The sequence below is a fragment of the Vulpes vulpes genome, chromosome 16 (genome assembly GCF_048418805.1).
Source record: "Vulpes vulpes isolate BD-2025 chromosome 16, VulVul3, whole genome shotgun sequence".
Taxonomy (NCBI): domain Eukaryota; kingdom Metazoa; phylum Chordata; class Mammalia; order Carnivora; family Canidae; genus Vulpes; species Vulpes vulpes.
The window spans coordinates 41,552,055-41,575,934 of record NC_132795.1 but is presented as its reverse complement, the minus strand read 5'-3'; the positions used below and the strand labels follow the sequence as shown (position 1 = coordinate 41,575,934).

Here is a 23,880-nt window from a genome sequence, read left to right as displayed (position 1 = left end):
TTTTTTCAATTCTCCTACAGTATATAGCTAGTACCATTCTAGAGGTATCAGAAGAATTTATTACATACAGTTTGTCTCAGGGCTTAGTTCTTTGGAGGGAGGGGCAGGGAAGAAGGGCACTGCCCCCATTAGAAGAGCTAAACTACCAATCCTTTTGAGCACAAGGATTGCCATCTTTATTAGGAGCAGAGAGCCTCGTTGGTGCTCATTCGTTAAATAAGAAAAAAATGTGAAGAGCTGTCTTCAAAGGAACCAAAAGAAAAACACAGAAATAATCCAAAGAAGTTTTTACTTTCTGAAACCAAATGCTCAAATTTCCCAAGGTGATGTCCCTGCCACATCTTCACCGATTTATGGGTCCATGGTTGTCTAGTATATAGTAAAGCAGCCAGGTACAGGTGGATTTGTCTACCCCTTCGTTGTCTAAGTGATCTCCATCTTGAGCTGTATCTACTAAATAGGCTTTGTACTGTCACACTGTGATTTAAAAACAGGTCTGGAGTCCCAAAGCTGAGAACTGCTAGGATGACTGCATAGATGAAGCGCGAAGAGTCTGTCAACTACTTATAGTTTCCTTTCACTTTGATGACACATGATCCTTAGCCCACCATATGATCACTTGAAAATGGAGGCACTGGTATGGGACTAAGAAACAAAACCTCTTACCGTAAAGTCTTAAGAAATGTATGACATAGAAATACAGGAAAACTTTAAATAGGTATCCAACCAAACTTTTATTGGGGTTTTATTGCAATCTACTTTCGGCAATAAGGGGAAAGTAACCATAAGATTCTGATCAGATTTTATTCAACAAAGCAGTTTTTCATGAATGCTTAAGGTCAGTGTATAGTCAGCTCAGCTTCCAGTATCAACTTGAGTACCTCATTATGAAAATTTATGCCAGAATGACAACAGTAAGGCATTGCAAGATCCTAAATCATCTAAGATTAAACCATATTTTACATATAATCTTTAGGACAGTATACTAATACTCTACAATAAATAAGGATTTTAAAAATGTGTTGCTTAGCCCTTGTTGAACTAAATTCAATTATTAGCTTATTCTTTAAGTACTCCAGTTAATAAAGGTTTGATTGTACTTCAAGAACTCTGACTTTTCCAAAGATAAAAAATTAGTTCTTATTTGTTATGACAAAAATTAAGCTTAAAAGCACATTCACACTTGTCCTTAAAAGCATGTTTACATCATATATGAGAAAACTTCTCATGCCTGGAGATACGGTTTATATGGCAAAAAGTCATATGCAAAGAATGACTAGAGGGCAATCCTCCCAGCTCCACGTCCTCCAAAAAGCCACACTTGGCCTCAGTGTAAAAGTTATATTTTATTGCCATGCTACAAAATGTATGAAGTTGGCACTGATAGGGAGAAACAGAGAACAAAGGGTAGGAAGGGATAGAGGGCAAAAGATGTTGTTACATATACAACAAGGTTTTAATCAACAGTGGTAAATTTTGCCAGTATTAAAAATGCAAACCAAAATTTAAAATGCTGATATGAAACAGCATTAATATACAATTTATGCATAGTACAGTATCACTTATGTCTTTTATTAGAGAAATATGGAATGTTTATAAAAGAAATTAACCATAGGGGATAAAATTCCTATTTCATATACAATTTGGCAATGGTAGTCCCACTGTTAGACAATTTTTTATAAAAGAAAAAATTAAAAATCTAATAAGCTACCTTTATACAAAGTTGCTATATTTATGCCTTTACTGTAGGAAAAAAACATTTATAATGCAAATTAGGACATACAATAATCTTACAATATTATACAATGTAATGAAAATAAAAACATAACACAAAATTTTTCCTTTATAAAATGTATATTTTGCATTTACTAATGCAAATGTGGCACACCGGTGACTACTGTACTATTAATACCAGTCCGTTTCCATGCTATTATTGTCCAATTGTCATAGAATTGCAGTTGTATTGATGCTACAAAAGAATTGTGTTATACCCCCAAAAAATGAGGAAGTAGGAATGGGGAATAGGGATGTAAAGAACAGGATAGATAGGGTGCTGGTATGGGCAGAGTATATCGTGGTATGTCATAAAATATGTTAGTTTTTCAAGCCAAAAACATTTTCTATACATTCTATTAATTTCGTACCAATGCCTTTATTCAAATTTGGCAAACAAAAGGGAAAGGTAATTAGTACCATATACCTCACATATCAGAAATATGAATAAGATGTCAATACATCAGTTACTTCTGAATGTTGTCTCTGATGGTATGTCTATTTCAAGGAGATATATATATATATGCATATACACTTATACACATATATATATTTACACACACACACACTACACATTGCACAAAACACTTGGGCATTATGGGTTAGGAACAGCACAGGGGGAGGTGGGAAGTACTTTTTAGCTTGTTAAAACCTTTACCTTGAGGCAAAATATGGTGGCACATTATTGGGAAATTATGAAAACATAAGGCCCCTGTCCCATTTTTAATAGAACATTATTGAGGTACATTTTTATATGTTGTGCCACAGATTTTTTCTGAGGGGGGAGGGATAAACAAACACTAGCTTGACTTATAACATTGAACTGTGGGGTCAACATTAATATCTATAAAAACAAAGATTGCTTGGCAAATTTTCATAAGTCCCAAATGTGATCTATTCTGGATATACTGGGAAGTGAAAAGCTTTTTGCTGAGTCTTCAAGAGTAAAGTGCATATCTCATCACTCCACAGCAGCAGTAAATAAAAGGAACTATTTGCCAATCTTCCTGGAGGGAGGGAAGGCACCATATTTTCATTTTTTAAAGGAAGATGAAACTGGGAAACAAAATACATGAAGAAAAAACACAGGTAATACCCATATCAGTTTCCAACCTCTGATGTGGGATAAAAAGGACTGTTATCACCTGTATGGATAAAAGAGGACTCTATTGGGGGGAAAGCATATGGACAATGATTATATTTCCAAAACCAGAAAGTGGGGTCACATGGTCCATCAACAGAACAAAATATCTAAAATTAGGTCTGTCTCAGAAAAATCTGAAACATATGGCCACAATTATACCCAATAAAATATCTCATTCTACGATGCACCTCGTAACAGGTACATTCTTCCAGGACAGAGCTTAATGCCCGTGACTAGACTACTGCAAAGGACAAGTAGTGTTCTACATTACTTTTTATTAAATAGGAACACAGGTGATTTCCAGAGACATCTAGAAATAAACACCAGTTGTATACATCTTCCTAATACTCATAGTACCTAAAATCAAATTCTTAGCAGACAAATTGGTCCCATTTTCATTTTTAAAGCACACAGTATTTAAAGCATAAACTGCAATGATTATATTGGAGCTACCTAAAATATATAAGAACTAATTAGAATCCGGAGGAAAATGAAAATGGTGAGGAAAAGAAAGAAAATAAAGTATCCGACCTCCAAAATGAATCAGTAGGTCAGCCCTTTCATCTGGAGGTCCTGTCTTGACTGCTTGTTTTGGAGAAAACCACATGTACTGGTTCCATTATAATTCTTATTCCACGTTACAAAAACCATCACATAAATTTGGCACGATTAGCAATCTACTCAGAGGAAAGCATAAATGGAACAATACGTTAAAAATGGAAACTGCACACCAATACCAATGTTCTCTCCTTAGAGCACAGTGAACACTTTAGTAAGCACCAGGTTCACAGAAAAATAAAAAAGAAGAAGAAAGAAAGAAAATTCTGCTATGCACATAAACCAATGGCACTGAAAATAATAACGACAAGCTTTAATAATTTATTTTCTTTATAATGGTCCCACTCTCTTCTGCTAATCCACTCACTGTCCTATAATTAATCAGGTTATTCACTGGTCAGGTTGGGTGCTCTATGACTGAGACCTTAGTTACATCTGGACGATAGATCCAAATCATGATCTCAAACTTCCTCAACATTTAGAGAAAACAGTAACCTAACCATTCCGCTCTGCCGTCTCTTGTCTTCCCTAGTGTTTTGAGAAACTGGAACATTCTTGACTTTCCGAGAGTTACGACATACGGACTCTCTTCGGTTTATATAAACTTCAATTCATTTTAAATCCTAAATTATAACACAATCTCATTGCTGTAAGACTTCCACTGTACCTGCTATGCTGGCCACAATCCTAACATTCTACTGAAATCAAGGGATAACCAAAGATCCATCTATGAGTGAAAGGACAGCAGGGGGGCGGAACACCACTGCGGGCAAAGAACAACTGCAGCCGTGTGATGAGGGAATCGCTGCTAAAGTGCTGGGGAGAGTGCCCACAGAGAAAACACAGTACACCTTTAGGGAACTTTGCATGTGAAAAGTAGCTTCTTCTTTTTTTTTTTTTTTCCCTCAACTGTTAAAGAGATCACCTATGGACACGAGTGAAATTTCAAATTGCGCGAATGTTTTTATCAACTTGAAAAGTAAACAGCATATAAATAAATACTGGACAAGGGCAACCCTGTTACAGAATAACAGTAAGTTCCAAACGAACCTTCAAAACCACAATTCGACAGAAATGCAAACTAAACAACAACGAACATGTAGTCCAATTTCAAAACTATATACAAACTCAAACATTTTAAATTGAAAAAGACAGTAAGCAACAGAATAAGACATCCCAAACACCAAAGGAAAAAACTGAAGGTAAATGGCAATCTAATGGCCCAGATGCCTCCAGGAAACAATGTTATTCTTCATAATCTATGGGAGAGCAACTTTCAAGAGATCCTGGTTCAGATTTCCAAATGTTTTTGGGTAAAGTGACCTGAGACTGATTCTGGAGTCTAGTGTAATTCTGATTAAGATATTATGTGGGCCTGCCCTTCAAATGACATCATGAGATGAGTAAAGAGAAAATTTTGACTCCTTCCTGCCTTTCGACACACCGAGAACAAACCCTATTCATGGGCACAGGACTCTTTCTAGTAACGTAGAAGGCAAAGGAACTGACTGGTATATAAGGAGGTGTGGTACTTCTATTTCCTTTACATATGTTTTGGCTCAAGGCAAAAAGCCTACAATTAATGAAATAAAGGATTCCTCATGTTACATGCTGGAGGCCATATACCATGAATAGTGAGTCTACAAATATTACTTTCAAAGCCTAGAGTTATCTGTTAGCAATGCACATGATCAAGAGGCTTTATAAAATGTTTTAAACGCCAACCACGACTTAGACATGAATGATATGCGTAAGTCCAGAATATTGATAACAATCAACCAGCATGTCACTCACTTCAACTCTCATTTTAAATAGGCACTGTGAAAATGGGAATGCTGCTGTACAGTAATGAGTAGTATGTACTGAAATTAGTGTTCTTTAATGAGTACCTGCTCTAATGTTAATTCCCTTTAGTTAAAGAAGCACATGAAATAGTCAGAAAAAAAATCTTATCAGTCTATAAAAGGAGTTAGTGTTTAGAAATGAAAATGAAGCACTTGCATCTTCATTTTTTGAAACTTCACAAAGGTGCAAACAATGTACCGCTTTCCGGGCTCACATGGGCAGGTCAGTACTATTATGTCTGGTCTTCCTAGACGTACCGTCGTCTCGTGGCAGTGCTTTCTGCAGATTTGACATAGCAGCAGTTCTCTCGATGTCTATCACAGCGTACAGCTCTGTGCGCCTGGTAGGGGTCTGTGGAAGGGGAGTGGTAGGCGTTTTTGGAGTCTGAGGGTTGTCAGAGTCACTGCCACCTTCCAAGTCAACCTGTATGTAATTGAGCTGCCTGTGTTCTAAACTTGGGCGTCTGATATCAAAGTTAAAGACTGTCGGTGTACAGTCCCGACGCCTCGAATATTCTATTTTGTGAGCACTTGCCGGCACTGTTACATTCTCTGTATTTACATAGTTATGCATTGGATCTAGATTATTATGGTAGCCATTTAGAGATGGGGTCTTTGGTCCTAAATTGTCATCTTCATCCCTACTAAGCTTGCGGGCTTCCCAGACAGGAGGCAAAGATGGTAAATTTTCATAGTTTAATAATGCAGTTCTTCTCTGAGCTGAGTTGTTGATATTCTGGGTATCTGAGGTACTGCTGGATGTCAGACGACCTCTCCTGACCCCTGAGGCACTAGGGATAGATAACCCATTTATATTTTCATACACCAGTTTGTTAACAGAGGGTGCATCTCTTCGCTCATCACTGTCATATCCAGTGTCCCATTCTGTGCTATTGGCACCGCTTCCACTGACTTGGTCTCTTCCAAGTTGCTCCAGTTTCTCTTTTTCCATCAACTGCTTTTGAACAGGGGTTGGTCCTAAGACAAATTTGACTCCTTCGGGTTCAAGAAGAATCTGAGGGTCCCTGTCCTCAATACTACTTGGTTCTTCTTTTGGTGTGTTGCTTTCAGCATTAGAAATCCTCGCCTCCAATGGGACATGCACACTTGTGCGGTTTTTCCGCTCTTCTTGCACTCCTGTAGTGTTGACATAGGTATGTACCTAAAACAAAACAGGAAAGTGAATCAATAACTTGCCTAAAACAAAAACCAAAAAAGGCTGATCATATCAGTTAACTTAATCGATTAACTTTCTCTCTCACTATACTCTCCCTTCGAGGCTTGTGTACCCAGTTTTCACTAAGGAAAAGGTGGGGAGAGGGGAAGAATGTAGAAAGATCTTCACTTGATAAAAGAATAACTACTCTAATATAACACATGACATTGTATTTGATACACGAAAAGCACTCTGTTAAAAAAAAATCAGGAATGAATGGAGATTAGCATTTTCATGTTGTTTTGGAAATTTTCATCAATGCATTAAAACATGATTCAGAAATAAGGAATAGTAAGAGTATTTTAAAAAGGAGACAAATTGGGATCCCTGGGTGGCGCAGCGGTCTGGCGCCTGCCTTTGGCCCAGGGCGCAATCCTGGAGACCCGGGATCGAATCCCACATCAGGCTCCTGGTGCATGGAGCCTGCTTCTCCCTCTGCCTATGTCTCTGCCTCTCTCTCTCTCTCTCTCTCTCTCTCTGTGTGTGTGACTATCATAAATAAAAAATAAATAAAAAATAAAAAAATAAAAAGGAGACAAATTTATCATGATTTGCAGATAATGTGATCAAATAAAAAGATTAAACCCTACTAGATTTAATAAAAGTTCTATAAAATGCATTGATATAAAAATAAATACCACCTACTCAGAAATCATCACTGTTTAGAAAGGGTCAATGGTATTTTGGGGGAAAAACAACATAAAAATGTTTGGAAGATTAGGGGCCCCTTGGTGGCTCAGTCGGTTAAGCATCAACTCTTGATTTTTGGCTAAGGTCATGATCTTGTGGTCGTGGGATTGAGCACCACATCAGGCTCTGCATTCATGGGGGAGGAGGGGAGGGAATCTGCTTGGGATTCTCTCCTCCCTTCACACTGCCCCCTGCCATTCTCTTTCTCTAAAATAAAAAAAATTTAAATTTAAATTTAAAAAAAAAACTTAAAAAAAATTTAGAAGACTATACATAAAATTTGAAAAAATTAAAAAATAAAATGCAAAATCTGAGGGAGGTGTAATTATAGTAACTAACATAAAAATTCATTTATCATGTAAAGAACACAAAGAAACAGATTAAAATAGTAAAAAACTTCATGATATGTGACCTTTGGTTTACAAAAGAATAACTAATATATAGACAATGTTCAGCCAATAACTTCATTCCACCAATGAAAAATACAAGTCAGAATCATCAAATAGCTTCATAAAAACACTGACAACAAAAATCTACCTTCCTGCTAGTAATCCACTAATATAAAAAGCAGTATAACTTCCAAATCCATTGGAGATTATTATAACAGGAACTATTTTTTTTTAAAGATTTATTTATTTATCTATTCACGAGAGACACAGAGAGAGAGAGGGGCAGAGACACAGGCAGAGGGAGAAGCAGGCGCCCTGCAGGGAGCCCGATATGGGACTGGATCCCAGGACTCCAGGATCACACCCTGGACCGAAGGCAGGCGCCAAACCACTGAGCCACCCAGGCGTCCCATAACAGGAACTATTTAGTTATATCTGTATTTATTTATAGACAACCCTTTCCTGTGAGCCCAGACTATTGTGATGCTACACCTATTTTGCATATGTTAGAAAATATATGCTGTTTCCTCTGATTCTTCACTATAAGTCATAAACAAATAATGAAAGTTAAAATTCAGACAGACTACAATTTTCATGTATCAGCACAGTAACGCTTTAACTCCACACAATCCATTATCCCATTAGACAGTCGTATATGCTTACTTGCTCCTCCGCTACAAGCAAAGGATGTGTAGATTCTTCACCTACTGAAGGCAGGCGTGCACTTCCCACAGAAGGATGTCTGCTTGAGGGATGGGATGAAGCATCTCCAAATGAGGGATATCGGGGATATCCATTAGGTAAATTCTGAGCAGCAAACCCTGGAGCTGAGTTATGGTTTATTGGTTAAAGAAGAAAAGTAAAATATGGGGACAAGACAGAGAGATAAAAATGAAAGAGAATGGAATCTGCACTGAGAGGAGTAAGCAAAGTGCTTCTGGTAAGACAAGAGAAACCAGAGCACAAACGACACTCCCCTTCCACTCCAACTTTCCATTCACCCTTTAGCTAATAGGGAACTTGTAACGTTTTCCTACTTAAAATATTAAAAGTGCTTATAATTATAGCTCTCACAGTTTTTTTTTTTTAAAAAAAACAACCATTACATTTATGTTAGCCAATGGTGATTTCTAAAATGTTACAGATTAAATATCCATAATTCATAGTTTTTAAATGTCTATTATTCAAAATACAAGAGGGAAAACTGGCACTTACTTGTAGGTGTTCGAGGTGTTCTGGGGACTTCCAATTCTGTCTGATGATTATTCCTTTCTACAACTGGCTCTTCCACCACATTTATACTATTATTTTGCATAATCTCTTGCAACATGTTAAATAATTCTTCTGCACGGGCACACTTAAAGGCAAAGATTCCTGCAAATATAAAAGAGAAGGGGTAACTGGTAGCTACAGTTTTAAAAAAGCTACAAGAGATACCTGTCAAAGAACAAAACCGTAAAGCATTTTATGCACTGACAGGAAGGCCTTTTATAAATGTCTGATAAATTATTGGTATTCTCGGTTTCAAAACATAAACCCAAAAGGAAATTCACGGAATAATTTTCATACGTCTAAAGAAAGATGGCCCAAAACAAGGCAGACGAAAATGAGATCTCAACACTTACTTTGGTCTGCTGTTCAACAGCAGGGGGAGCCCAAATCACCATTAGCAAGGTGATCCTTTACCATTTGACAGTCCCCTGCTCCATGGTTTACAATCCTTACCTTTTTTAATTATTACAACAGTTCCGTAAAGTAGGGATTAGCATTCCTCTCTGATAGAGAAGATACCTGATGTTCTACAGAGAGCATGTAACTTGCCCCCGCCTTTCAAGCAGTAGGTAGCAAAAAGCCAAATCAAGTTCTGTTTGAGTCCAAAGGTTAAGTGTTTTCCCCCAAAAATTGTAACAATAAAGATACAAAAAGCTTTAACAATAAAGAGTCCAAAGGTTAGGTTCTTTCCCCAAAAAGTTATAACAATACAGATACATACCCAATGTACTGGAGCTAATCATATACTGAAAAGCTTAAAGTTAATACAAGGAGTCAAAATTCTAGGCATAGAAAATGTACTTGATAAATGCCTGGTAAATGAATATACAGTATACATATCTCTTTCTTAATGATCTACTAATTTGGGGATTCTTTTTTCTATCAGGAGAAAAGCAAAGTATTAATTTAAAGGTCTGTGAAAAAACTGAAAGATCAGTTTTCAAATGTGCTGTTTGAAGAAAAAAAAAATTAAAGGCTCGCTCTACCTACCTTGTCCAGTTTGACATCTCCGGCCACTTTCAAAAGAAAAGAGATTTGAATCATAGCCATAGCGTCGCAGGCAGAGGTAGTGCCATTTTACCGAGTCACGTTTGCGAGTGTATAAAATCAGTTCTGTGTCTGTAAGTTCCATTATGCCAGAACCTAACTCATTCCCATCATCATCCACATTAATGACCTAAAAAAGAACATTTAATTAGAGCTTACCTAATGTTCCCACTTGACAAACATACACATAATTCACCAATTAGTAACATGCACTGTTGCTGATTTGGTTCAGTTATTCGCTCCTTTGTTAGTTCTTTCATCAACCAAGGTGTGTGTAAGGCTTGGACTATGCAGCAGTGTGATACCTGGTTCTGTCCACAAGAAGCTCACACTCCCAGTGAGGATGTAAGATATACAAATATGAAGTCAACAACACGAAGCTATATGTGAGCAATTGACGAATGGGTGCAATAGAGGCTGCAAGATGCAGGTAGGGTGGCTGGAGAAGCCTGCACATGAGAAGAGGAGAGACTGTGGCTGAGCCCCCGGAGAGAACTGGTGGGGTCAGGGGTTATAGGGCCTATCTGGAGATGCAGTGCTGCAGCAACGATGAAGAAGGTATGTTTCAGAGACCAAGACAAGACTGGCACAGAGTTCACAGAAGGGGAGGCCTCGTACTACTGAGTTTCTGCAAATGGCCAGAGACTATGAGTATTAGGTAACACTTAGAACTGGGACTGGCAGAGGGCTTTCCACATATTTTTCCCATTTAATCCTTGTAACAATCCTAAACCACAGGTAACCACTGTAGTGCACAAAACTGGAACAAACACATAGTGACAACACAACCTGCCCAAGGTCACAAAGCTACAAAGCATACAAAGCAACAGGCTGTCGACTTACACCTAGATCTGTGTGACCCAGAGGCTATGATTTATAATAATCTGAGGTCAGACTATGAGAGACACTAAATGGCTGTGGATAGGTAAGAAACGGAGCATCTGTGCTCTAGGCAACAGAACACCGGAAGTTTTAGAATGATGAAAGAGTAAGATTAATACGATGTCAACTGCAGGATGGATCACAAAGGTGACTGACTCAAGGTACAGTTCAGCTAAGAAATTATCCAGGTATGAAGCAATGACTGGGAGGTGGTGACCAGATTGAAGAGGCACCTATAGAATAGCATTAAAAAAAAAATACTAGAACTATATGGCTAATTGGATATAGAGGACCAAAGGGAGAGCAAAAGAGGATTCCATTACGTAAGCAGGAACATATTGTCAACATTTGTTAAAACAAGAAAAGGCAGAGTGGACACAAAGAGAAATAGAAGCGTCTAGAGATAAAAGTGAGGAAGTATGATATATCATGTGAAGAAAAAGAACATCCAACTAGGCAGTGAGAGATATAAACTCAACCAGTTTTACTAACCTTAAACTTGTTCCGATGGTTATCTGGGACAGTGTCTTTATCTGGACAGCTACAACAGCTACCCATGGCTTCTTCAGAAGACCATGTGAGCGCTACATGAAAGATAATTTGGAAAAAATTATTAAATGTAGGATACAAAAACCATAAAACAGAAAAAGACTTTAGAAATCACCTAACACAAGTCCTGCATTATTTTCATGAGGAAAATTAGGCCCAAGAAGGTACAGGACTGAGCTAGATTTCACACATTCAGCTGGTAAATTTTGCTCAGTGACAAGGAAAATAATTTTGTGAGGTCAACGTCACAGAAATTTCAAATTTTCAGTTTAATTTGCAAAGGTCTGCCTATTTTTAGGTTATCTTTTAAAAGAACCAAACCAACTAAGGTCTCATCTGGTATGTAGCACTATTTAAATAAAGTCATTCATAGAATTAATCCTTAATGGTTTATCAGAAATTTCATCTCCCTCTCTTAATGCAGTTCCAAAGGGATGCTGGACTTCAAGGCCGGAAGGCATTTTGATTCTTATTACTCCCTGTAGTGTATCCTTTATGTACCTCATCAGGCAAAATAAGACACAAAAACAAATTTGGAATAGTTCATTAGGAGAAAAAAACAACCCAACAATCAAGGAGTAACTTAATGTAGAGAATACTGGCAAAATGGACAGAGCGTGCCTGTCTAATCCCTCGTTCCCACACAAGTTTAGAAATAGGTCATAGGTGACAGTAAGTATTCAGGAAAACTCCACATGAACAAACAAAGGAAAAATTCAAAACATCACTTACCAAAAAGGGAAAGAATCAGAATGAACGTGACAGTATTTGGAAAAGGGGAAGGGAAGGAGGGGCAAAAAGCTACTAAATATTAAAAACCATAAATCTGATAAAACTTGCCTAAAACTCTTCAGTGGTTCTTTGCTACCTTCAGGAAAAAATTCGAAGCTTGTCAGCATGGTGTGAGATTCTTCACAATCTCGAACCAGGCTGTAGATCTAGTCTGAATTCTCTGACTCTGCTTCAGGCCCTACCAAAACACTGGACGGTTCCCCCAGAGCAGCTTGTCCTCCCACACTGTCCCATGCTGCTCTTTGCCCCTCAAGATCCAAGGGTACAGATCCTTCAGGGAAACCTCTCTGATTCCAAGCAACTGGGAGAGTTACACTTCTTATGTATCCCACAAGGCACCCTGGGCTTCCCAGTACCACAGCATTCTTCACATTGTTTACTCAGTTGAAACTGTGATAGATCATCTGTTTATTCAACTATCATTCTCCCTCCACTGTAAGCTCCTTCTCAAGCAGGGACAGACCTCATTCAGCTCTGCATTCCCCAGGCCTAACATATTACCTTCCACACAGTAGGTGCTCTACGTCTCTTGGGAGCTGAATGAACTGAACTGTACTAAGCAAAGGGAAAGAATGCTGGCAGGTCTAAGTATTAAGCAGATGAAAAAGTATACTAGTGCACAAATCAAAAGAAGTGATAAATAAAATAGTAAAGTTAATTAAGATTCGTATTGCTAGTTCACTCTGGGTAATGTGCCAGTTAAATAACATGGCATAAAGATGACTGAGTCACAGTAGGTACCTCTGAAGAGTCAGGAATCTAAAAGGAGAGACAGAGATGTACACAAATAACGTATTACGATTAAACCTTATATGAAAATATGAGAAGAGTTCTGTGGGCACAGAAAAGGGAGCACATAACTTTCCGGGTTAGCAGGGCAGGAAGCTTTGCTGGAGCTGATATTCAAAAAGGTGAAAAGAAACAGTGCACTGGGCAAAAAATAGAAGTAGATACTTGAGACAGATAAGAGTACAAAGAAAACAAAGGTCAGGAAACATCAGGAAAGGTAGCACTGCATTCAGAAGGAAGTGGGGTGTCCGATATGACTGGAGTACAGGGTAGGCTGTGACACCAGCTGGGGCCAAACCACGTAAAGGGACCTGAACAATGAGGTAGCCATCTGGCACCCCAACTAACTTGGAAGCTAGATGGCATCCAGTGTCTTCACAGTCAGATGACATGACTCTACCATGGCAATACATATCCTATTGTAATACGTATTTGTCTCGACATTCACTTCACTGTGATTTCCCTGAAGATAGGAACCTTCTCAATTTCCTAGGGCACAAAGCATACCACCTGACATACCCCATGGCCCATAAATGTTGTATTTAAAAAAATTAATACATTGGAGATATTGCAGGTTTGCTTCCAGACCACTGCAAAAAAGCAAGTGTTGCAATAAAGTGAGTCAGATCAATTTTTTGGTTTCCCAGTGCATATAAAAGTGATGCTTACCAAGTCTAAGCAACAACAATGTGTCTAACAAAACAATGTATGTACCTCAATTAAAAAATACTTTATTGCTAAAAATGCTAACCATCATCTAAGCTCTCAGTAAGTCATTATCACTGATCCCAGATCATCTTAACAAAATAGTAATGAAAAAGTTGGGATCCCTGGGTGGCGCAGCGGTTTGGCGCCTGCCTTTGGCCCAGGGCACAATCCTGGAGATCCGGGATCGAATCCCACATCGGGCTTCCGGTGCATGGAGCCTGCTTCTCCCTCTGCCTGTGTCTCTGCCTCTCTCTCTCTCTCTCTCTCTCTCTGTGACTATCATAAAAAAAAAAAAAAAAAAAAAAGAATAGTGAAAAAGTTTAAAATATTGTGAGAATTACCAAAATGTGACACAGAGACACAAAGTGAGTAAATGCTGTTGGAGAAACGGTGTTGACAGACTCGCTCAAAGCACAGTTGCCACAAACTTTCAATTTGTAAAAATCACAGTATTTGCAAAGCACAATAAAGCAAAGTGCAAGAAAACAAGGAATGTCTGAAAATACTTAATAAAATATGGGATGAGAAAGAGGCAAAAGAATATTCAAAACATTTTTTTTAAGTAGAGGGACAAATGACAGAAACAAAGTCTTCTTGAAATTACACATCCATCTTCACCATTGACTTGCTCCTGAACATAAAGAGCTAAGTATAGCTTCTGCCTCAAAAGGTGGTGCCTCAAAGGACTGTTCTTAAACTATTTCTCAAAAGGAGTAAAGAATCAGTCTTCTTTTTCTGTTTTGTTTTAAAGATTTTTTTAAGTAATCTCTATACCCAACATGGGGCTTGAACTCACAACTCCGAGATCAAGAGCCACACACTCCACCAACTGAGCGGGCCGGGCACCCCTAGAAAATCATTCTTCTACTTGCCACCTTCACGGGCTACCTGTTAGGACAGCACCTCCTGTGTTGTCAGGGATATATGGATAGCGGTGCACCTACTTGAAAGCTGTCTGCACTGAATGTTTCAATTCAGGGCAACAGCAATTAGTGAAAAGCCTAATATGTGACCCCAAAGCCTTGTTTGCCATACTAAAGGAGAATAAATTTTATCTTACACATGATGGAAAGCCAGGGAAGAATTTGAAGCAGAAAAGTGAGGTGCTCGGGACTTCATTTTAAATACTTCCCCCGCAGAATAAATTTCAGTGGCAGTTCAGTGCAGAGAAGAAAAACCAGTTTGAGAAGATGGAAAAATGAAATATGCTACAGACCTAAAACCAGAATGGCAATAGTAGGAATAAAGTCAAAAAAGATGAATTTTTAAGACATTCAGGGAGACGAGTCAGCAGCATGGAGTAGTTGGCTAGGCAGACAGGAAGGAAGGGGCAATTTCCAGTGTGGCAGATGAAGGGTGCCGGTTCCACTGCCTGGGACAGAAAACACCATGGCAGTCTTCAAGAGTAAGTGATGGTGGCTAATTCAGTTTTAGACTTGGTAAGTTGAGATTCTAGAGAACAACCAAATGGAGATATGCAAAGAGAGTAAAATACAAGAGCATGGATTTGAGGAAGGAGGAAAAATATTGATATACACATGGTATTTGAGCCATAAAACAGAAAACACTGCCCAAGGACAGCACAAAGCAGGGTCTACAGTTGAAATTCTGGGGAGTTTCAATTCCAATTCAGGAAATGTGAAGTACTGGAGTATAGGGAAGACGTGGAGGAGGAAAAAAATAACCAAAATCGTACCAACTGAAAAAAGAAAGTGTCAAGAAGGAGGGTGCCATTCATGGTGGAAGCAGGCTGTTGGAGGCCGAAACCAAACTCAAGTGAACAAACAGAAGATAAGGAAGTAGGCCCCCAGAGAATGGAAACTGCTCTTTCAAGAACAGGTTCAGAAGGGAAAGGACAGAGTACTATGGTATAGACAGACATGGTTTCAAAAAGTTATTTGTTTTTAGATGACATAGATTTGTGTAGGTTTGTGATCAGTAGGTCAAGAAAGGTTAAAATTTTTAAGAAAAAACAAAAGGAAAAAAATGTGCTACATGATGGATTAAGACAGAAGGAGAGACTGGAGAAGAGGAATTGCAGGGCTCAGAATGAGAAGTTTGCCCCCAGAAGTAGGAATGCCCTGTCCTCTGACAAGAGATAGAAGAAAATAAAGATGGGTGGAGCATAGTAGAGAAGCTAAAGCAGGTAACATCTGTCATCCTAAATTTCCTCTGTGAAATAGAAGGCAAGTTTGCAGAATGAGAACTTGTAGAAATGGTAGGATTATTCCCTGAGGGTCTTCCCAAGAAAGGTAGCAGGCTGATTAAGGAGGCGGCCCTGAGAGCTCAGCAGAGGCTAGAGAGGAAGATGATGCTGTTTTTGCAGCAGCACTCAGCAGTTCAGAGGGTAGATCGTTCAAGTGACCCAGGGTCAGAGGATAAGGGGACAAAGTAATTAAAGGACATTGGCAATATGGGGGTTTGAAGGGATGGATCATCAGGTCTGGTCAGGACAGAAATAAAGAGGAGAGGCCTGATGAAATGGTGGGGAAATGAGGCAAAAAGGAACAGGAGGCCTCTGTAAGGTTGAAGAATCGGTTTAGTAGGAACGAGAGACTGAAACAGCTGGAACAATGGGAAGCTGTGGTCAATCTTCCAGCCCAGAAGGAGACTTTTTTTTTTTTTTAAGATTTTATTTATTTATTCATGAGACAGAGAGAGAGAGAGAGAGAGAGGCAGAGACACAGGCAGAGGGAGAAGCAGGATCCATGCAGGGAGTCCTATGTGGAACTCGATCCCGGAACTCCGGGATCATGCCCTGGACCAAAGGCAGGCGCTAAACTGCTGAGCCTTCCTGGGATCCCCAGAAGGAGACTTTTTAATGTGGTCTCATCCACATCACTGAATCCTCCTCCTGAACCACAAACTCCTAGGCAAGGGGAAAGGCAAGATACTAAATATTCTGCAGCTATGACCACCAGATTAGTATTTGAAGACCACCTCTGAGTTGTGTAAGACCTAATAACGTGCACTAATACTGTAAACACTTGAGAAACCATAGGCCTTCACCATCTTACCAACCAAATCCGTAACTCAGCAGAAACATCACCATGCTCCCTCAGAAAGTGACATAGGGAAGTAACCGAGGGTACATGTGAGAACAGAAGGGAGCTGCTGTTTGGGAAGAGTAATACCGCAGCAAGTTGGCTGAATATTTTTAAATTCGTAAACACTGCCTTAGTTTAATTAAAGCCATGTGTCCTTATTCTTTGAGGGTGACAGCAAGTCAGGAGGCAACATGACTGCATTCAAGAAAACCTAACTAAAAATCTCTTGTTTAAAAGAATATAATTTGTGAACTTAAAATTTTTTTCTTTATTTTTCCCCTAAAGTGTAAACCTCAACTTACCTAGATCTGGCCATTAATATTCTTAGCCTCTTCTGCAGCATCAGGAGTTTAATCATACTTCAAAATACCATGTTTTCTTTGTTTGCTGACTTAACCTAGAAACAAAAAAGACAAGAATTTCTTATTTCTCTTAAAACAAGGATTTTCCTTATGAGAATTTTGGTAGCACTGTTAGTTCAGTTAATCTATTTCAATAAACTCAAAAATATAAGAAAACTTGATTAATATATAAGATTTATTTTAAGATGAATATGGCATGTAAAGGTTATCATTCACAGGTAAAAATGCTATAGTCTATGATTCTTGGATATCAGAACGTTCAGAAGCCGTTGACTCTGGCTTCTCCACTAGAGCTACCACATGGGACAAATCACTTCTCTATCTCCTCAGCCAGAAAATGTAACGTCAGACTAAACCACCTCCGGAGTTCCTTTCCAGTTCTAATCTCACCCAGCAGCAGGCTAATTCTCCACCTCCAGTCACTTTTCTTAAACCTCACCATTGCTCCTCCCAAGAACAGACTCTCTAGAAGTCCACCTGTGGTCCCCTGCTAATCTACAAGACCCCTCCAGAACCAAATCAGGAGTCAGGCATCAGGAAACAGTTGATATAAACGAGCATGCCATACTGACACAGGATAATGATATACCTTATACCAATAAATTATAATCTAGGGTTTCAAGAGGTTTCCATATACTTTTGGAGAATTTCTGGCCAATCTATTCCCTTTTCACAACACAGAAAAAGTCAAAGTCAAAGACGGGCACTAACATTTACTGAGTAACTGCACTGTATCAGGTGTTGCGGTTTGCAAATAGTCCCGTTTTAATCTATGCATTAACTAGAGTTAACAAACGACTGATATCCAAAACGAACATTTCCAAATCATGAACCCACAGGCAAACAAAATTTTCAATTCTGGACTTCAAACCAATACTAAATAAGCAGTCTGGCCAGGTGGTCCCTTGCACCCCTCAAAAGCTACTGCTACACCCCATTCTAGAGTGAGCAGCAACCCAGTGCCTCTGCCTTAGCACACTTTTCCTTCCTCCAGAAGCTTAATATATATTATGCTTTGTCTTTGGCTCATAAAATAATCTAGCTGATTCCAACATAAAATTGTTTCTCTTCAATGAATACGTATTGTTTATTCATCTCTCTCTTCTGAGAGATGTTAGCTAGTCAGTTAACTCAGGAAAATCTCTCTTCTTTTTATTCACTCCATTTATAAGCATCTCACAACTCCCATCCTGGAATAGTCATAGTAAATATTATTAAAAGACGTGAGAGTGATCCTTCCATAACCCTAAAACAAGGAGAAGTCCTAAGTTTTGAAATGAAACATTAAAGAATCAGTGTACCAACCTACACAGCTCTTGAAAATATTAAAAAGCAATCAACAAAATCTCAGAAAACTTTTTATTGTCCCATCTTTAGACTTTTTCTCTTTTCCTAATTTTCTTTAAGTAAAAGACATAAAATTTACCATCCTACCTATTTTTAAGCACACAGTTCAGCTGTGTTAAATATATTCAAATACTGTTGTGCAATCACCATCCAGAACTTAATTTTACAAAATTGAAACTCTGTACCCATTAGCCGCCTCATTTCCCCTCCCAGCTAATCCTGGCAACCACCATTCTACTTTCTGTTTTTATGAGTTTGACTATTCTAGGTACCTCACTCATATAAATGGGATTATACAGTATTTACCTTTTTGTGCCTGCCTTATTTCACTAGGCATAATGTCTTTAAAAGCTCATCCATGTTGTAACAGGTATCAAAATTTCCTCTTAAAGGTTGAACAGTTTTCCATTTATGTATGTGTGTGTATATGCACATACACACACACACACACCAAATTTTGCTTATCCATTCATCTACTGATGGACATTTATCCATCTTTTGGCTACTGTAATGATGCAGCTGTGAACATGAATATACAAATATCTCTTTGAGATCCTGCTTTCAATTCTCTTGAATATAGATCCAGAAATGATATTGCTGAACACATGGTTAATTCAATTTTTTTTTGAGGAACTGCCATACTGTTTTACACAGCAGCTGCATCATTTATATTCCCATGAGCAGTGCACAAGAATTCAATTTTTCCACATTCTCACCAACATGCTTTCTGTTTTTGTTTGTTGGTATTCGCCATCATAATGGGTGTGAGGTGGTATCTTAATGTAGCTTTGATTTGCATTTCCCTAATAATTAATGATCTTGAGCATCTTTTCATGTGCCTATTAATCATTCATATATCTCCTTTGAGAAATGTCTATTCAAGTCCTTGGCCCATTTTTGAGTTGGGATATTCTTTTGTTTTGGACTTTGAGAAGTTCTCTATATATTCTGGATATTATCCCTTATCAAATGTATGGTTCGCAAATATTTTCTCCCAATCTGTGGGCTGCTATTTTCAGTCTGTTGAATAGTGTTTTTTAATGTACAGAAATTTTTATTTTTTGTAAAGTCCAATTTGTCTATTTTTTATTTGTTGCCTAGGCTTCTGGTGTCATACCCAGGAAAGCACTGCCAAATCCAAAGTTGTGAAGCTTCTGTTTAATGTTTTCTTGTAGGAACTATATTGTTTTACATGTTATATTTAGGTCTTTGATCCATTTTGAGTTAATTTTTATGTGTTAGGAGAGGGTCCAAGTTCATTCTTTCACATATGGATATCCAGTTTCCCCAGCACCATTTGTTACAAAAATTGCCCTTTCACCATTGAATGGAATTGGCACTTGTGTCAAAATTTAGTTGACCACATATGTGAGGGTTTGTTTCTGGATTCTCTATTCTTCTATTCCACTGGCCTGTAGCCTGTCTTTATGCCAGTACCATACTGTTTTGATTACTGTGGCTTTGTAGTAAATTTTGAAATCTGGAAGGGTGAGTCATCTAGTTTTGCTATTCTTTTTTTGTTTTGGAAAAAAAAATGTTTTGGCTTTTAGGGGTTCTCTTGAGAGTCTACATAAATTTTAGGATAGGTTTTTCTATTTTTGAAAAAAACATCATTGGGATTTTGATAGGGGTTGCATTGAATCTGCAGAGCTCTTTGAATAGCACCAACATTTTAACAATATTACATCTAATCCATGAACATGGCGTGCATTTAGTTATGTCTTCTTTAATTTCTTTCAGCAACGTTTTGCAGATTTTATTGTACAAGTCATTCACCCCGTGGTTAACTTAAGTCCTACAAAGTATTTTATTCTTTGTGATGCTACTGTAAATGGAACAGTTTTTTGTAATCTGCTTTCAGTTATTCATTGTTAGTGTAGAGAAGTGTAACTAATTTTTGCATACTGACTTTGTAAACTACTACTTTGATGAATTCGTTTACTAGTTTAAAAAATTTTTTTTGTAGAATCTTTCAGTACATATAAGATCATATCACCTGCAAACAGATAATTTTACTTCTTCCTTTACAGTGTGGATGCCTTTTATTTCTCTTTCTTGCCTAGCTGCTCTGGCTAGAACTTCCAGTACTATGTTGAGTAAAAGTAATGAAAGCAGCATCCTTGCCTTTTTCCGATCCTAGAGGAAAAGCTTTCAGTCTTTCACTACTGAGTGTGATCACTGTGGATTTTTCATAGATGGCTTTTATTATGTTGAGACAGTTTCCTTCTATTCCTCGTGTCTTTTTAACGTTCCTATGACAAAAAAATATTGAATTTTGTCAAATGCCTTTTCTGCATCAACTGAGATCATGTGGAGTTTTTCCTTCATTTCATGAATGTGGTGTATTACATTGCTTGACTTTTCTATGTTGTACCACCCTTGCATTCCAAAAATAAATCCCGCTTTGTCATGGTATATAATCTTTTTAATATGTGGCTGGATTTGCTTTGCTGGTATTTTACTGAGGATGTTTGCATCAAAACTCATAAGAGATATTAGGGAACATCTGGCTGGCTCAGTCAGTGGAGCATGTGGCTCGATCTCGGCTGTTAAGTTTGAGCCCCATGTGGGTGGAGAGATTACTTAAAAATAAAATCTTACAAAAAAAATAAGGAATATTGGTCTGTAGCTTTTTTTTTTAAGGTTTCATTTATTTATTAGAGAGAGAAAGAGAGAACAAGCAGGCAGTGTGGTAGAGGGAGAGGGAGAAACAGTCTTCCCACTGAGCAGGGCTCGATCCCAGACCCCTGGGACCATGACCTAAACTAAAGACAGAGTTCATCTTATTTAGAGTGCAAAGAGCTCCTTGGATGTTTATATTTGCGTCTTTCATCAAATTTGGGAAATTGGGATATTTCTTCAAAAACTCTCTGCTCCTTTCTCACTTCTCCTCCTAGCACTCCCATAGTATGTATGTTGTTCCACTTCACTGTGTCCCCCAGGTCTCTCAGACTGTTCATTTTTCTTCAGTCTGTTTTCTTTCTATTCCTCAAACTTGGTAATTTCCATTGTCCTGTCTTCATGTTTGCTGACTTTTTGTTGTGCCTACTCACATCTATCTTTGAATCTACTGAAGTTTTCATTTTAGTTATTGTACTTTTCAGCTCCAGAATTTCTATTTGATTTCTCTTTATTGTTTTCCATGTTTTCCTTTAGTTCTCTGAGCATCTTTAAGACCACTGTTCTCATCTTTCTGTAATATGTCATCATCAGGATTTTCTGAGGGGCAATTTCTGTTTATTTTAATGGACCATACTTTCTTATTTGTCTGTTTTATGATTTTTTTTGTTATAAATGGACATTTTAATCTAAGAATACGATAAATCTCGCAATCAGATTCTCTCCTTCTCCTTCTTCCCTTTGCTGTTTTTTGTCACTATTTTAATTTTTTTTTTTAATTGTTGTAGGCTGTCTCTGTGTTAACAGTCAGTCTGATATGTAAACAAACATAAGGTCTTGTCTTTTCAGATCTTCCCTAGGCCTTTTCCTGGGGATATGTGGTCACCTCTGAATTTTCCCTGTATATGCAGTTGTTTTTGAATGTTGTAGTCCTTAATGTCTGTTTCCCAAAAGGGGAAAAAGAGAAAAATGAATGGGGCAGAAGAAGGTGCTAGCCCTTTAGATGTCCTAGAAGTCACTTTAGATGGAGAGAAGGGATATGCAACAGTGGGGGAAGGTACAACAATGGGTGGCTACCACTTCTTGTGTGCACCTCTGTGATCAGAAGTAGCAATCAGTGACCCAAGCACAAACCCCTGACATTCGGAAAGATGATCTTTTTTGCCTATCTTGGCTCTCTAAGGCTAGCTGTGTGTAAGCTGCACAGGGCTGGGAGGAAAAGATGGGTAGCTGTGCCAAGAGCTGAGATTGATTGAAATTAATCACAATTTGTGTCCAGGCCTTCTGGTAGATGCAAGTCTTCAATGAGTCTAGAGTACCAAACAGTCATGCAAGATTCTGCCCAGGCAGTTGTTGCCTAGGTGGGGAGATGGATTACTGATGCTTCCTATTCCCCTATACTTTTTGAGTATCAATATATATTCAGTTTTATCATTTTAATTTCTTGATTATCAGCACTGCCAAAGTACTGTGAAGTTTCTTCTAGCTTCTACTGTTTTTCAATGCACATATTCAGCATGTCAGTTGTATCAGAGATTGAAAGACTTTATGCGCCTCACTCAAAAGGATGCTTTCTATACAAAAACTCATTCTGAATTCCAAATACCTGATATATCACAGCACTCCTAGAATGAACATAATCCAGTGGACCATTGGTGTCCTGCATTTGACTCTGAAACATGAATGCGTTAGAGACTATCCATGACTTCTTAACTGTCTTTGGTTTCTCCCCACTAGCAGAAGGCTGATTTGGAGGTAATGAGAGGAAAGAGGTAGTTATAGACATTGTATGGAGTTATAATTTTGTTGTAACATGGATCTTACTTTGTAAAATAGGCATCCTATATCAGATCAACCACGACTCCATAATCAAGAAGAATACAATGATTTACCAGGAAAATTATCAAGAAGCTAAAAATTATACTAAATATTATCTATTAACATCTTATTTTTCAATAGCAAGCTGATTTTAAAGCCTTCACTGTACACTAGACATAGATTCAGTTGGATTATGTCAATCTGTAAAACCACCCTATGTGGTAGGTACTATCATCATTTCTGTGTTCCAAATGAGGAAACCAAGGCTTGAAGAAATTAGGTTACTTTCCCAAGGTCAAGAGCTGATCAGAGGAAGAGCTGAATTAAATCCAAATCTGACTCCAAAGCCCAAGCTCTTATTAATTAATATATATAAAAAGCTTAAAACAGTGCCTTGTAAATAGTAAGCAATTAGTAAATGTTAGCCACTGAAATAGTAACAATAATTTATCTTAAAACAATGTTTTAGATGGCGGTCAGTCAACCTTTCTGTGCCTAAATGCCCTCATTTACAAGATTAGGATACCTAGAGTTCACAGAGTTATGGTAAAAACCAAATAAATTCTAGTTATCAAAACATTTAGAAAAATATATAGCATTTAAAAAGACAAGGAATTACTATATCACTGCTACAGGTAAAATCCTGTCTCTTGTATTACAAAGGAGCCTTTTGCACTATAAGCACAGAAGCCTAAAACTTAAGCACTATCCTCATAACAAGAGTTACATTAATAAATTTAGTAAAGCTGTCTTAAATTATTCCAATATGATTCTTGCAGAATGACAAGCAAGGAGAACACTGAACTCTATTCATGAGTGTGATTATAAATTTGGTGCTTAGGAAGGTATATTTGCTCTTTCAGTTCACTAGCACTGAGGGTGAACTTGGCTCCTACTACAGTAGTTCTGTTCAAATGTAGTCAGGACAGAATCTCTATAGTTAGAAGCACAGCAATGTAACTCTAAATTTGGGGCCCAGCTCACTGCCACAATCAATCACATTAAAACAATCAGGAGAATGACATTTAAAAACC

General features: G+C 38.0%; 1 protein-coding gene across 11 annotated transcripts in view; it reads right to left on the bottom strand.

Moving 5' to 3' along the window:
* Positions 1-715: 715 nt before the first annotated feature.
* Positions 716-23,880, bottom strand: part of FRS2 (fibroblast growth factor receptor substrate 2) — a 112,346-nt gene continuing 89,181 nt past the window's right edge. For all 11 annotated transcript variants that reach the window (XM_072742347.1, XM_072742346.1, XM_072742353.1 and 8 more), the window contains 6 exons: positions 17,003-17,097; positions 11,308-11,399; positions 9,877-10,063; positions 8,830-8,988; positions 8,278-8,441; positions 716-6,481 (listed from right to left, as the gene is read on the bottom strand). In XM_072742347.1, coding sequence (XP_072598448.1) covers positions 5,531-6,481; positions 8,278-8,441; positions 8,830-8,988; positions 9,877-10,063; positions 11,308-11,373 — 1,527 coding nt within the window. In that variant the 5' untranslated portion in view covers positions 11,374-11,399; positions 17,003-17,097 and the 3' untranslated portion in view covers positions 716-5,530. The remainder of the gene's footprint in view (positions 6,482-8,277; positions 8,442-8,829; positions 8,989-9,876; positions 10,064-11,307; positions 11,400-17,002; positions 17,098-23,880) is intronic.